General features: G+C 40.4%; 1 protein-coding gene across 1 annotated transcript in view; it reads right to left on the bottom strand.

The window, feature by feature from the left end:
* Positions 1-15,860, bottom strand: part of LOC127377611 (metabotropic glutamate receptor 4-like) — a 169,081-nt gene that overhangs the window by 107,702 nt on the left and 45,519 nt on the right. The window contains exon 2 of the mRNA XM_051425678.1: positions 12,073-13,076. Within this exon, the coding sequence (XP_051281638.1) occupies positions 12,073-12,606 (534 nt within the window). The 5' untranslated portion in view covers positions 12,607-13,076. The remainder of the gene's footprint in view (positions 1-12,072; positions 13,077-15,860) is intronic.

The following is a 15,860-nucleotide window of genomic DNA, read 5'->3' on the forward strand; positions in this document are numbered from 1 at the left end:
AATAACCTGCAACCTTATAGACAGACTCTAGGTGTTCTGTAGCTAAGAATCACTATACTGTATATGTGAAACACAATGTCCAATAGCTTCAGCATTTGCCCCAAAACAAAATATGTTTACATTTCAGTGACAAAGCCCTCCGGCTTATCCGTCGGAAGCAAAGCAGGAAATAGTGTGACAGTGTTATAGAGCCACAAGGTCCGCAGAGGAAGTGGTCGGATTGGTACCAAAAAAACGTTGACATGCAAGGTCATGTGTATTAGATGAGAAAACACCTATGTGTTTCTGGTGAGCAATTCAAACAACCTCATAAATCTGACTACTTACTAACTACAAAGAATTCTGACCACATCTCTTGTGTTTAAATTATCTGCATCTGTACATCTGTCCCATGGGCTAAACTACTTTAGTTGTGTGTGCTGTAATTGTTGTTTCACACTATTTTCACCATAGTGTTAAATACCCTATAGGTCAGTTTTTTTGTTGTTGTTTTTTTTTACCAAGATCCATTCATCTAGCAAATACAAAATTCTTAACCCCAAAACTGTGTATCTTCAAAAATAAATTAATTTAATTCATTATGTAACATTAAAAACAATGTGTTTTGGCAACATACATGCTTATTGCAAGATCTCGAAATTAAAGACAAAATAAGTTGTTCATACCCCATTTTATGATGTGGTTATGATTTGGGTAGGTTTATGGAAAGGTCATTCTTTGGGTCTAAATAAATACATAGTTAAGGTTTGAAAATGCCATGGTTTGGGTTAAAATGGCTACTTTGTTAAGGTTAGGGAGTTTCATAATCATGGTGACAATAACAAACACATGACTCTGTTGAAACTGGGGAACAGCTCTCTCCCGTGTTAAAGTTTAACATTTTGTTTACCGACCAATCCACTCTAACCTTATACCTTTGTGGACTTTGCCATCAAATGTGAAACAGCATCCGAAGTTATACAGCACTGTATTATGGTATAATTATTCAGGCCCATATTGAATTCAACATTCACACATAAAGTACTTTAATACTTAAGGGGTAGCCTGAAAGTGCAAAACCATCATCTATAATGTATTGCAACTAAGATTAGATAAGATGACCTTCAAGATATGTTACATCAGAGTGAAAACAGCATGTTTAACTGTGTAACAAATGGTATTACATGAGATAAATCAGCAGTGACAAATATAAAAGGACCTCAGGATACAAAACACAACTTCAATTCAAAATACAAAATGCTGGTTCTTAAGAAAAATATTTCTCAAAGATTCTGTGGCTGAGTGGCCTCATGAGAGATGACTGTTATTCTTTTTTATTAGTATTCTTATTGTCAGGACCGTTAAACACAGCTACTATAGTCTGTTGGTGCCATGGGAAGAAAGATTATGCTGAATTTAAGCATTCAAACTGCCCATAGTGTCATAGATTGAGTGATTATTGATCCATAATTTCAAAACAGTAATTTAGAAGAGGAGTCAGAGGGCAGAGATGTGTACTGTTGCAAGGACAAAAAATTTTAGCTTTTGTCATACAGACTGGAATTGTCGGAGGCATTAATTAAAATCTTGGGCTAGAAACTGCGACATAAGCTGACATATTCGTCTAAACTTAAAATCGATAACAATATGTTCCAGTTCTCCACTGTACAAGTCCAAACACTAACATTCAGCCACAGAAGGGCGAGGTTAACATGTCAGGAAATGAGGCATGTTGTCACAACAGATTCAAGATGCTGGGTCAATATCCTTGTGTGTTTTTTTTAAATGGAAGGTCTTCAAATCTTGATAGCTTAATGATTGCAGGTTAAAGAAACAAGGTGATGGGGTGGTGACAAACAGGCAGCTAGTCTGTAAGGATTTATCGTGTTTTTTTTTTATCAAGTGGGGAAGCTCTTGTGATGATAATTAGCCTGTAAATGAGAATTGATCCTCCACTGCCAGCTGGTAATGTGAATGTGTACAAATATTTGGACAGCATGCATGATTGGCTTCTGTATTCTCTCTCTGTAGTTGCAGCCAGTCTCACTGGACGCTGATTTTAGATATCAACTGATTTCATAAAATGGCAGCCATTGTAAATCCATGCAAATAGTCTCTTTCTTCGTTGGCAGTGCTCCACCTTTGCACTGCTGTAGAAACAGAAAACTGGAAGTGCTCAAGGGTATCATAATAGAAGAAAATGCAAACAAATGTAAACAAACATGAGACTATCGGGACCGTCTGGTGTAAAAACGTCATGTAATGTATACTGGAGCTTTAGAAATCAAGAGGCAAACGGCATGAATGTTTAACAGCTTAAAAAATCTGCATAGATGAATAATATACTGTCACTATAACGTTGCATTTTCCTCATCTCATGTTTGCCTGTTAGTAGATATAAACATCAGCTGTCACAGTTTCAATCATGCTTTTTTTTTTTGTGCTAGCTGATTTTTACATCCATCAGTATTTCAAAATAGGAAAGCAGCACCATAGTTTTTTTTCTTGGCATGTCTCTCAAAATCAAGACTTCTAAAATAAATGATAACTAAATTTGATTGCACTCAATGCCCAGCTCCTCACAAGGATCCACAGCCTTAAAAAGAAATACAAAATGATGTCTCTGGAGAGTGTTTTAAATATATTTTTCAGTGCTTTGGGTTAGATTAGGTTAATCAATTTCAATGGAATGAATCTAGAAATGTATTAGTAGAAATTCATAACACCAGTACTGTCCTCATTAGATCTTGTGCTTTCTCGTCTCGCAGGTTCTTGTCGATCCTGGTGGAGCCTCCTGCCATGGTCCTGCTAGATTGCCATTGCTAATACTGTTGTTGCTGTGCACCTGTCTGTCTGTCTCTCGCTCTCTCTCTCTCTCTCTCTCTCTCTCTCTCTCTCTCTCTCTCTCTCTCTCTCACCCCAACTGGTCGAGACAGACGACCACCCACCTAGAGCCGGAGGATCTGTCCTAGGTTTCTACCTTTTAACAGGCAGTTTTTCCTTGCCCTTGTCGCCAAGTGCTTGCTCATGGTGGTACTGTTGGGTCTCTGTAATTAATGTTTTAAAGAGTTCGGTCTAGACCTGCTCTATTTGAAAAGTGTCCTGAGATAACTTCTGTTATGAATTGGCGCTATACAAATAAAATTGAATTGAATTGAATTGAATTGAATCTTCTCGTGCTACCTAACTGCTGCACATTGATGGAAGATTATGGTTTTATTAGCTCTCGCATTTCACAGTTTATATCTGTTTATTTTATAAGATGTATGACGGTCTCATTAGATAACACTGAAAGCAACATTTAACTAGTGCTTGGTATCTTTTATATTGTCTAATAGCAAGAAGCTTTAGCAAAAATACAAGAACTTTCATATCCAGGATCAGTATCGGTGCGTGGCAATTACCATCAGCCAGTTTTTAAAGTAAATTTGATCCATGCTGGTGGTGTGGCTCAAGGGATGGCAATGTTTCCTGTCTGTCCTGTCAACCACTTGTGTTATGGTATCTTAAGTATCTCAGCACTCACTTTCACTTATAGTGAAATACAGTATGTTTGATCTGCACAAAATGTTGGTTCCCATCAACTATTGGATGGATTTTAGAAATTAATCTCCCATAAAATAAATTGTAATATCTTTATGATCCCTTAGCTTGTTCTAGTGTCATCATCAGATCAATATTTTAAATTATCCAGAACTTTTTTAGCATGATTTTAGCATGTTGGTATCTGCTAAATATGAGCAGGCTAGCACTGTCATTGAGCATGGCTGTAGACTTTTAGTCTTGTTTTTATAGGGCTGTTTGGCAAAATATATTAAATGGATGTTCACGTCCACTGAATACACAGTGGAGGAAGAAACGGCAAAAGATTATGCCATTCAGCATGAGTGCTACAGTAACAACAGTCTTTACTTACATCAATTGGTGCATAGAGTAGAAAATGTAGATTTATTCCTTGCTGGTGCAAGAAAACATTCGTAATGGCTGTCACTTTACAATGCCAGAGTGCTTAACACAAAACAAAATCACAATGTTGAAAGTATAAAATCATCTTGCCCCAGCCGTATTTATTTCAAAATTATAGCTTGAATGTCCCGTTTTCATGGTGAATCCCAACCGCCTCTGACCAGAAAGCGAGTCCCTTTGTGTGACACAGCAGTGACTCATGGGGTGACTCATGGGGGCCTCCATGTTGTCTCATGTGCTAGAAGGCTGGATGATGTCCAAGCTGCTTAGCCTGAAGGCAGCCAAACTTTCTCTTTCTGTCCCCGCTACAGGGTAGGCTGAGGATATCGGCTGGCATTAGGCTGACAGAACAATCCCTTTAAGATCTCAGGCAACTTTACAGTGGCCGTATGACATTTTTATTATATTGACCTTTTCTTGCTTGTATGTTTTATATTTATTAGTCAGGAACAGAACACAGAAACTGCTATGCTGAAATTAACAAATTATTGAGCTCATTTTTCACCAGCTGACAAAAAAATCACCCTCCCAAAATCAATACAGAAGCTGTCATGGCACCATTGATTACTTCTAATTTAAATCTGTTTGAGCTACTCAAGGGTTTTTGTTTTCTCTTCCTTGTGACTTCAAACCTTTGTTTAAGTCTGAGTAAATTTCAAGCAGCACAGCCTCACACAGCAGGACAGTGATGGATTGGTGGGTTGATGGTGAGATTATGCAGGTGAGACAGCTCCAAGCCTTTAATCCCACTCTCTTTTCAAGGAAACTATGTGATGGCTCTGCGTTGTTTGTTGGATTCTGATGTGTGTAGGGTTTTTTTCTCTTTTTTAAAACTTTACAGAAAAGTCAGGGCACGGTACTAGATGCACATCTTTAAATGTTTGAGATTAGAGAATTGCAGCCACTGTGGTATAGTGACAGCTCCAGCACAGAGAACAAAAGCAGACCCTGTTGGTATTTATGTTGTGCTCGTTGTCCCTCCTTGCCTTAAAGAATTTCTCAGCAATGCTCAGCAGAATGAAGTCATACATTTAAAAAGAAAAGTAATTTTCCTCTCCTGCCAGCATTTCCTCAGTAGATCTGCTAGTGCACACTAATTAAATGCCAGAAATTAATTTGAGTGAAACCTTACATATTGAGAAAGAGAATGCACAGGAGGAGACAGCCACACAGTAGCTTTTTGTCACTGCGCTTGGTGATTACCAGCAGTGGTTCAGATTGCCTGCTGAGGGATTTGCAAATGGCAGGAGAAAGGGGATAAAATAGAGCCAAGAATAAAAGGCAAGGTTCTGGGCAGCCTTCGCTCATGACTGTCCTGAGAATTGACCGCTTGGGCTTGGGTGGGCAAAGTGAGTCGAGTCGGAACTAATCCTGAACTAAAGGGGCTGCTCTTCTGTAGTCAGAGCATGGTAGATGGGGGACGTTTGCAATCTGGGGTCGAGAAAAGACAGCTTCATGGATTTGCACTGCCCTGCCACTTGTAAAAGTCAAGTTGAGGGGCATAGATAAAACCATGGCAGCCCAGTGGTCTGTGAAGACACTGAAAACAATTGCTTGCTGCTTGTTTTCAAGGCATTTATTCGCTTCCTTATTTCTTCATGTTTGTTGGACTTTCCGGGTGTAGAGATTTCAGCGAGTACATAGGATTTGCTGGGGATGGGTGGGTGAGTTTCAGGCAATGGGCTGCCTGAATGAACTAATGTAGCGTAGTGTGCACCAAATTACACTTAGCACAGAGGGAGTGAGCTTAGTCAGAATCAGTTCTCCCGTCCAGACCTCTCTCTCTCCTCAATTACCACCCAGTTCCAAGGTGTTGAGGCTCTGTGAAGGTGACAGGGCACACCTTGGGAACACTGTCCAGGTTTGATAAAGCACTAGCAAGTCAGAGTTTAGCATCTAGCTGTACTGCACTTCCCTTTGAACATGATTACAACAAAATGTCCCCTACTTACGTTCTTATTGTTGGAAGTTAGACCTTTCTGACCACACTATAACTTCCTTTAAGGTCAGGTGCTGAACTTTGCCATTATAGAACCATCAGACTTCTGACGTCCATTAAGTCAGAAGACTTCATACAAAGTTTAAAGCTGCACTAATAAATATTGTTATGTGAGCAATAGCTCAAATGTCTTTGTAATGTGTGAAGGGTTGCATGTCGTGACAAACTCACCGATTTATCACCAGTGTTTTGGTTTTACAGCATGCAACCTTACCTATTTGACTTGTGTTATCAACCTCATCCCAGCAGGCATCTGTTTTCAAATTAAAAGCTCTGATAAAGACATTGTATGCTAAATCTTACCCAGCACAGAACAGCAGAATTAGCAACTAGGAGTTGGTAGAGAACAAAACTGAGCCAAAACTCTTTACTAACACATTACCAAAAAAAAGTGTTTTGTCTACCAACTAGTTAAGGCTAACAAAACTTAATAATGGAGTTTTAATATCTCATCACATTTGGATTCTCATTACTGCTGCTGCTGTTCAGTGGACATGTCAAACTGGCTTCAAAATGGAACACTGCTACAATATATACCTGTTCAATGTGTACCCTTTCAAACACATCACCGTAGCTTCACTGTAACAGTTAACATACAACATTTTATTTTCATGCTGCGGAATTTCTGTTCAGGTCTGACGGTAACAGCAAATCATAATTGTCTTTATGGCAAGATGAAGAAATTGACCATTAACAAGTGAAAATAAGAAGCAGATGTCTGCATATATTTGATAGCTTCTAAAGCTTTCAGCGTGTTCTCGCTGTGAGTTGATGGGGTAATCCAATAAGAGCCCCGTCTCAACACAGTGAAATGCTGAGGGGGAGTAAGGCACTGTGCCTGAGGGCCTCTGCCTCTCCCTCTAATGAGGGAAGAGAGAGGCGGATTCAAGGTCTCTGCTTCACAGACAGCACAACAGGCAACTAGTTAACCCTCTTCTTCCTGTTCAGAGAATACCTAGCTACTACCACTGCCGTCCTCCCTACATCTGTCTCCACGGTTCCAAGCTCACTCCTCCACAGAGGAAGGACTTAGTCCTGCAGACTGACTGTGGCTGCTTGTACCTAATTTAGAGAGCTGCTGGGTAGAACTTGTCCACGTTACCCCCCTCTTTGTTTGACAGCTTATGATTGTCTCAGCAAGTCAACTTCGATACCTGAAACACAGTGCATGCTCTTGCAGTTTCTGACTGCTGCAGTAATATCGTTCAAACCTGTCAGTATAGCTGTTTTCAATGAGGTATAAGATACAATCAAAAGCCTGGGGCTTTAATTACACTCAGTCTGCCTTGAGTATCATAAGCAACCAACCACTAATTACCTCAAGTTCTGTGCTCCTGCTTATACAGCAGTATAAAGACCCAACTGATGAGAACAGACCAAGCGCTGGACCCTGTGATGAGGGGATGCAGAGAGGGAGCTTTCAACCCCCCAATCCCTGGGCGTAAATTACGTAACAATATAGTAAAATATTCATGACACACCATGGGGACGGAATCCTGCCTGCTCTGAAGTGCTGAGTAAACACTTTGCCCTCTACCACTTTAAGACTGTGAGGAAGATAAGGAAAAGCCCAAAAGTAAGGAGCTGAAAAACAATTGAGAGCATGAAGCCAATTACAGTCAGGAAACAAATTCTTGCCTCCTGAGGATGACAAGCAACATTAACAATGTCAGTTCCAAAAGTATATTGGTAGTATGTTGTGTTAAGGTTGTATGCTTGTATTAAATCATCAAATAAACATGACAATTAGACAAAGCAACTCAAAAAAAAAAGAACACTGAAACAAACACGGAGCCACAAGAAACCAGCTGACCTAAAGCCATAAGCAACTACTGACCAGCACATTGATCTTTTAATCATTGTTCTGTATTATCTATACCACAAAACTATATTATATTCCCAAAAAAAAGCCTCATCATCTTGACTTTAGTTTCAACCTAGCAGATCAGACGATACTAGTATTAGTAGTAATATAGGTTTATACTAGTACTAGGTTTAAAGGTTGAAAGAAGCCAAGCCCGACTTTTGAAGTCATTAGAGGGAAGTGGTGAACTTATGGTTTTATGTGACTTTAATGATGGAGAAAAGAGCCGGAACCTGCGGAGCCATGCCGTATGTGAGTACAACCTTAGCTTTACTTATTAGTCAATATCCTTGCGGCAAGAACAGAGGATTGCATTTAATTGCAGCAGAGCGGTTTTTGATTGGTCCTGCTGACTTTTACACTCTGAAATTCAAATAGTATTTGTTCACAAAGGCCAAATTTAAAGCTTATAGTGACAACTATTTCAAGGACAAATTTTACCAAAAGTAAAATGTAATGGACAAATTGATTCTTTTCCTTCAAAGGTATCATTCATCTAAAAATCACCTGAACAAAATATCAGGGTAATTATACTAAATGGAACAATGCAATCCAAAATAAAGCAGCTGTGTAAAACAGAGGATGGTGAAATAGAGGAGATGATGAGCTAAATTAAACACAGTGGGAACATTTTATCAACTTGTTTACATTATTACATTTATTCGCACAATGATTAAATACTGAAGAGACAATTATAGGAACAAAGGCACAAATTAACTGAATCAAGGAGTGATGTGCACCTGGTTCACTACAGTAAATTGAAATACAAGTACAGGGTCTACCTCATACATATGCAATATCATCTCATGACCCGGTGCAGTATTAATGCTATTAAAAATATTAAACTCAGGATTATTCTTTTCACCTGGGGCCACATCTGGGCCCCATACAAATCACATTTTCATGGCTTCTTGTTTCCCTATCAGTGTGACTCATAAAAAAAATGTTCCGCCTGTCGAGTGCAAAACTGAAGATAAGTTGATTAAAGGCTTTTAAGCTTTCCAGTTCTCTACAATGTTTATTTAAAATACTACAGGAATAAATGCCTAAAGAATGATGTTTCCGCCAGTGTTGTGATCGCTTTTTGCTTTTTCTTTTCAATTAATGCTGTCTACTGTTACCAATGCTGTGTAACATTATAAAAACTGAACTAGTACTGAACAAAAAAACAATTTAAAAGATAAAAGACAAGCCAGGGGCAACCCGCTTTGGCCTGTTCTGTCTGTTATACAATGTTTTCAGTACAGTGACACTGCAAGGCGTCTGTTTTCCAGACAGGGTTGATGAAGCATTTGTCTGTCGCATTTTAGCTGTATGAACAGATTCACTGTTCATTTAGCTAATTAGAGGTGTCCAAATACTTACTGTCAAAAAATCTTTGCAAACATCTTGAGCTTTAGAAACTGTTGCTGTTGTACAATTCATTATCACAGTATTACGTAGGCTGTAGAAACTGGAGAAACCTTAGTGTAATGTTGGGACAATTGTGGGTTTTCTATGTTTGATTTTTTATATATGTCCTATATAAGTAGCACCACTATGCCTGTTTACCATCAGGGTTTCATCGTGGGTGTACTGACATGCCATGTTTATGTTCCAAAGCAAAGTTTTCATCCTTCACTGATACTTTTTAAGGCTGAAATGATTGTGAAACTCAGTTTTTTTCCCCCTGTTAGCCAGTGAGGTGGATGCAAATATTCTATTCCCTAAAAGCTTGTTCTATGCTTTTTCTCTCTTCCATTTGATCCCACTGCCGATGCAGAGAGTCAGACAGGAGGTTGTTCCTTCATGGTTATTCTGCAGCAGCGCTGTGATATGCAGAATACACTCACGCTAATGGTTGCTCCCAATACCTCTCAGTGCTTGTATCATGTCAAGGTGAGACTGGAGACTCTAGGATTGTACCCCTGTACCCAGCAGTGGTACAGGGCCATTCAATGCTTGCATGATCATCCAAGATAACTTCCTACTATAGGTCTCTGTCTTGAGTTTCCTGTTACTTCTGCTAGAGACTTGTTTGCCAATTCCAAATATAAGTGTCTAAAGCTACATACATGAATCTCTTGGAGTGGTTTGGGAAAGAAGGAGTTTTTAACCGTCTCTTGAAATATTGTGTTTCCTCTGTCCCTCAGTGGGATTTGTCCGTCGTGCTCAAGGGCCTTCCAAGCAGGCTGTTCAAGCCCACTGGGCTGATACCTCCAAGACCATTGTCCATCAAAAAAGGATTCCTGCTTGCTCTGACCTCAGCCCAGTGGCTGAATTATTTGTGCACCCTTTCAGCCCATCTTCACAGAATCTGAGTAGCACTATGCTCACACAAAACTCCCAAGAGTCTTGGACGGAGCAGCTCAATGCCCTTTAGAGAAGAAAGAAGGAAAAACTAAATGATTTGTTCCCACTGCAGGATTTGGCATACTATTTGGAACACACAACAACTTATTGGCAAAATCCTGCCCAAACAGTGGCTTGCCAATTAGCTGTGTGAAGACATCTCACAAGCCTGTGAGTGGACAGGCCCTCCTCTGGTGATTCCTGTGCCCTCCATGAGGACTCTGGCAGCATTAACAGCCTCGTTTGTTAGAACATTTGGCGATGGAGAGTTGTGCAATAGCATAAGGTGTGGCAGTCATTCCAGATTTTTCGGCCTTTCTGGAAACATGCGGTCATGGTGTCATGAGGCCTGTATGTGGACTGCTGCGACCTGTGTCTTCTGCAGGGGGGTAAAGGTAATATGGATGGGGTCGTTTATTTTTCTTTCTTTTGCTGGGGCAGTGTAGTGACTAACCTATGTTACTACCACTTGCTCCTACAGTGCTGGGCAATGAGACGGTACCTGCGTGAGATATGTCACCAAACTCCTTTTTGCTCAGCTGTAAGAATAATAAGAAATAACCTGATGGTGAAATTTGTGTGACAGATCTGCACTTGTGGATGTAGAAGACGAGGGCTTGTGATGGCTGGATAGTGATACCAGCCTTATACCAGGTAGTTCAGCCACCATTTTCTAAAAAAGCAGCAAGGATGTAGGTGTGCAGCCTTTATTCTGGCTGACTTGTGACATCTCAGTCAGACTTGTGAAGTGGGGTATTTCACTATTCACCATTTTGCCCTCTGCAGTTAGCAGGCTCCAGAATGGCGGCAGACAGGTGACACATTGTTGAATCAGTGTCACAGCTGATAATTCAGGCTTCATCTTCTGTAGGGCCCTTTTAAAAGATGAACCCTTTGTGAATGGAACAGCTACATATTGTATTTCTTAATACCGGAACAAGAATGGGAGCGCTTGTCATGTTCTCTGCCACTTCACTAGTCGCTTAAAGCTAAATGGAGGTGGAAAAAGGACAGTAAGGCCATTATATACTTTATGCCGAGCCCCCATAGTATTAAATTGATTCATACTGATTGACTGGGCACATACATGCAAATTTTTAGTTAGTTGATTCTTTAAAACACGTTTGTCAATTCTAAAGCGCCCATAAGAGGTATTCACCTATTCAACCTGTGTTCATAGAGTGAGGGTTATAGTAAATAACCACTGTGTTCCTACTGCAGCAGGTTTGGCATGAATATCGGGATATTATGAAAAAATGACAACCTGTTTTGACACAGTCCTTGCGCTCATTAGTTTGGTTGTGGCCTGTAGATTGGTTTGACAGCTCTGAGCAGGTACTACAAAAGTCCTGTCATGTATTGTTTATGGTTTGCTCTCATTTTCACATCATATTTGCATCTTGTGAGCCAACACAACACAGAAGCTCATTTTATGCACTATATTCAGTAGCAGTGCAATGAGCTCATGGTGCCATGCATGGCTTCCCCAAATTAATTAGAAGAAGGCAACACTAAGGACTCTTGGCAAATTAGTGTCATTAGTGAGGAGAATTATGGTGTAATGATCACGCCTAGTTTTCTGGACAATGTTTGAAATAAATGTGATTCAAGTTTCTGAGGAAAATAAAAAGGTCAGAGGAAAGGCTATGAGAGCACAAACTGGGAAATGTCAAATGAAACTGACTATGTGTTTGTGTGTGTTTGTGTGTCCATGTGTATTCCATTAAGTGAACTTTGTTTACAGTGTGGTGTAAGATTAACATTCAGAGTTTGCCTTTTGTTTACACTGTTTTGAACTGAAAGTCTGATCTCCAAAAAACATGTTGGGATAATGCTCAGGGGAATTCTATGATATATCTGTGCTCTGCAACCATGATCAGAAAGATGTTGAAGAAAAGTAAAGTAAGGAGTAGATTCTGCGGGAGAAACTGACCTTGAAGAGACGCAATATGTTGGCTACCATGATTGACACGGAGCTGGCAGATGCACCAATCACTCCCACCACTCTCTCAGGCTTAGTGATGATGGGCGGCCCTCCGCTGAGACACTTGACATCAGTTGAATCTTTCTCAATCAGTGCCTGAACAAATGTCAGCGACTGTTCCAGAGCATGGGTGTCCCGGGAGCAGGTGTCCAGGATACGTGCCCCCAGAGTGATATTAGGCAGCAGCTCATTGTCATTATTAATACGATCCAGGGCAAATAACATGGCCTCCAACCTATGGATTCCTTTCTCCTTCTTGAGCTCTCCACAAGCTTTGCCATCGTTTCCCCTTGCATGCACTGGGAACAGTCCACCCAGGGAAATGTCGCCATCAATGCGTATTGAATTGAGGTGTGTGTGGCCTGGCATTTTGGGTTTGGCTGCCAAGGCGATCAAGAAATAACAAGCCAGCAGCAACACCCAGCAGCAGACATTTCTGTGGCAGCCAATCCACGCTTTCTCAAAGCCTCCTCGCAGAGTCATAATGAAAGGCTAAATCCGCATCCAAATACAAATTCAAGTCCTTTGAAAATGAAAGAGGTGTGCACACATATACCCACACACACATACAAATGTCCTGAAGGTAAGCCGCAGTATTTTTCAGAGAACGCTTGTCTTCAGAAGCCTCTTATGGTTTCTAGCTCTGACACAAACTTGTTATTACTAATTATGCAGCCTCTCTCTCTCTTTATCGCTTACTCTTTCTTCTTTCCCCTTTGTGTTTCACTCTTTTTCTGCACCTGAGAGTGCTGGCTACAGGCAGTAACTAAACAGTACAGGGTGAGTTGAGACGAGAGTCCACAGTGAGCGTTCTCATAAGGCAAGAACGAAGGTGTGAAGTTAGCCTCTCTTCTCTGCTTCTCCAGAATCACTTGGGTGCATTTAGCTCTCCTCTTGGTCCTTCAAGCAGGCAGGAAGCCACAAGAGGACCCAGTGGGTTCTACAGCAGGCTCCTGCAAAGAGAGAGGAGAGGCGTTAGACACCAAGGAAACAACAGAAAGAGCAGCTCTTTATTTTCTACAAAAAAAGGGAAGTAAAAGATTAAATGGAATTGCACTGATCTTATCAACAATAGATGTGTTTATGCAGGGGGTTTGCCTTGTATTAGTCTCCAGCACAGTCAAGGTTTTGTCTTTATTGTGTAATCTCCCACCGAGCCCTACTTCAGTCAGTGGATGGTAGATAAGCTGCTATGTCATGCTCTCAATATTTTAACTGACATATTTAGAACTGCACACAGAACATTTGCATTCATTGAACAGTCAGAGTTCCCAAACTAGTTTCTGTATCCTAAAATTCAAGCAGAAATAATACCTGGACCCAGCTCTCCACACAGGAAATCTGTTCTGTGTTGCACCCATGCCTCAACTGCTTTCAGAGCACTGCAATGAATTATTTCTGTGTGCCTTGAGCATAACTGATTCGCTGCTGCTTGGCACCGTTCCATAGACTTCATAGCCGCACACTGCTCTGCTCACGTAGATCCTCTCCAGAGTTTTTTACCAAAAGGTTATGAAATATAGAGCTAAATTAAGAACATGGGATTCTGATAATCAAGGAAACATTATTCCTCGAGTTATGAACATACCTGCACATCTCATTCCTTGTCTGTCTTACCCCATTGTATCAACAGTGATACTGGATACTATATGTGTGTGTACGTGCTCTCAACAGTAGGCTGGCTTCCTCCACAGTGCCAGACTAATATAACAGTGACTCTGGAAACAGTGGGAGAGGCCTCTCTCTCTCTCTCTCTCTCTCTCTCTCTCTCTCTCTCTCTCTCTCTCTCTCTCTCTCTCTCAATTGACCATCACACACATATATTGGTCAGGCTTTACTTCATGCTGCTTTTGTATGCTAACATACAGCCTCCCGCTGTGGTTCAGCCTGTAACCGAGGACACAAAGGGCAAAGACTCGTTCAGGATCAGAAAGTTGTGCTACATCGAAGCAGCTGTCAAACCCATCACTGTGGAGCAGTGATATTTTGCAATTATTTTAATAGGGATGGAAGTGTAGTGGCTGGCAGTAATTGCTCTTTTTTGCAACACATTTGCCGAAGGAGCCATTACAGATTTGTAAAACTATCTCATTGAAGTGGAGGCATCAAGGGAATTGCCACAACTCATGAATTAAAGACAGCTGTCTGCTAGTCACATGTGCATCGTTGCTTTTTTTTTTTTACTTTGGACATCAAATCAAATAATAAAGATTCCCTGCTCTAACACTACACAGTAGCCTGTCTTGTGCTTCATTTCCCATCCTGCTGGGAACCAAAAGGAGATATTTATATCATCCTGCACGGATCATCCTCCTAAAACACACCATCCATAATGGATGAAGGCCTACCAGTCACTGCAAAACATCTCATGCAAGGGGAAAGCCTAGGAGAAAAAAGAGGACAGGGTAGTTACAAAGGCTGGGCCGTTTGTACAACATTTGAAAACAGACAGAAAGGGAAACTGCTGCACATGCTGAAAGGTGTGCCTGGATAATGATGATGGAGTGACATTTGCTTTTTAACCACTATTAACCATCATTTTTTACAAAAGCAAAATTTTGAAGGAAAATGGTCCATGTTGTATAGATGATAATGACTCTCCAGAGCACTCTATGCTTTACTTTCAAAAGATTTGCTGCATGGGTGGCCTGAAAATAGCTTTTTACTTAGACTACTGCATTTCTCTTTGTGGGCATTGGTAATAATGTTGTTCGATAATTTTCAATGAGATCATAATCTAAGCCTGAAAATTAGGGCGAAAAGCTGCAGGCAAGGAATTTGATTCTTATTTCAAATCAGATTATCCTTCATTGTGATCACAAACTATTAAGGACACAATCGGGATAATTACAGTGCACCGTCTGGACTGCTGGACAGCACTCTGGTAATTGAGTCAGGTTTTAAGAATAAGCCTTGACATCTCAGAGATGAAGTCCTCCCTGCCTCTCAAGATCTTTTTGGAAGGGGTGGACAGCAGTGCCCCTTCACTGTCACCACTCTGTGAAACACTGTATGCACAGTGGCAGCTTTACCAGATGTTTAGTCACAAGGCCCAGATGGGCAGAGCAGATAAACATCAGCTGTCTGCAGAGAGCAGGAGTTAGGGGAAATTGCAGAATCCACACAGCAACCGTCTCCCCTCACTGTGACGAGGAGGAACTCCAGGTTCCTCTGCACTCGACCACAGTCCCCTGCTGCTGTGTGCACTGCCGCACTGATGGCTGACAGAGCTATAGGTTTTACCCCACTAAGGGTTTCACTAAAAAGGAATTACCCATTTTTATGGATTATGGAATAAAATTTTGAACAGTGTTTACTTGCGTTTGTCTATGATTTATGAGACAAGGATCCATTTGTGTCCCTTCACATGGTTGAATAAGTGGGAACCATTCATTAAAGTTAAATGAATCACTATTAAAATCTGTTTCTTTACATTGTAGCACAAACGTATATAATTTTTCAACAGTAAACAGCCAATAAAGTCATCTTTAAAGTATTTTATTCTCTCTTAAAAAGTCAATGATAAATCAAATAAGGATTTGATAAATCTGGCTGCCATCAAATAAATATAGCAAATATATATATATATATATATATATATATATATATATATATATATAAAGGCAGTACCCCACATACACTCTGTTTAATTGAGTGCAATTTACTTATATTTTTGTTACAAGCATGGGAAAGTTTAATGCCCACTAGAGAGTTGCTCCTGGGAATTTAAGTTTTGG

This window comes from Dicentrarchus labrax, unplaced genomic scaffold (genome assembly GCF_905237075.1).
Source record: "Dicentrarchus labrax unplaced genomic scaffold, dlabrax2021, whole genome shotgun sequence".
In the NCBI taxonomy this organism is placed as follows: Eukaryota; Metazoa; Chordata; class Actinopteri; family Moronidae; genus Dicentrarchus; species Dicentrarchus labrax.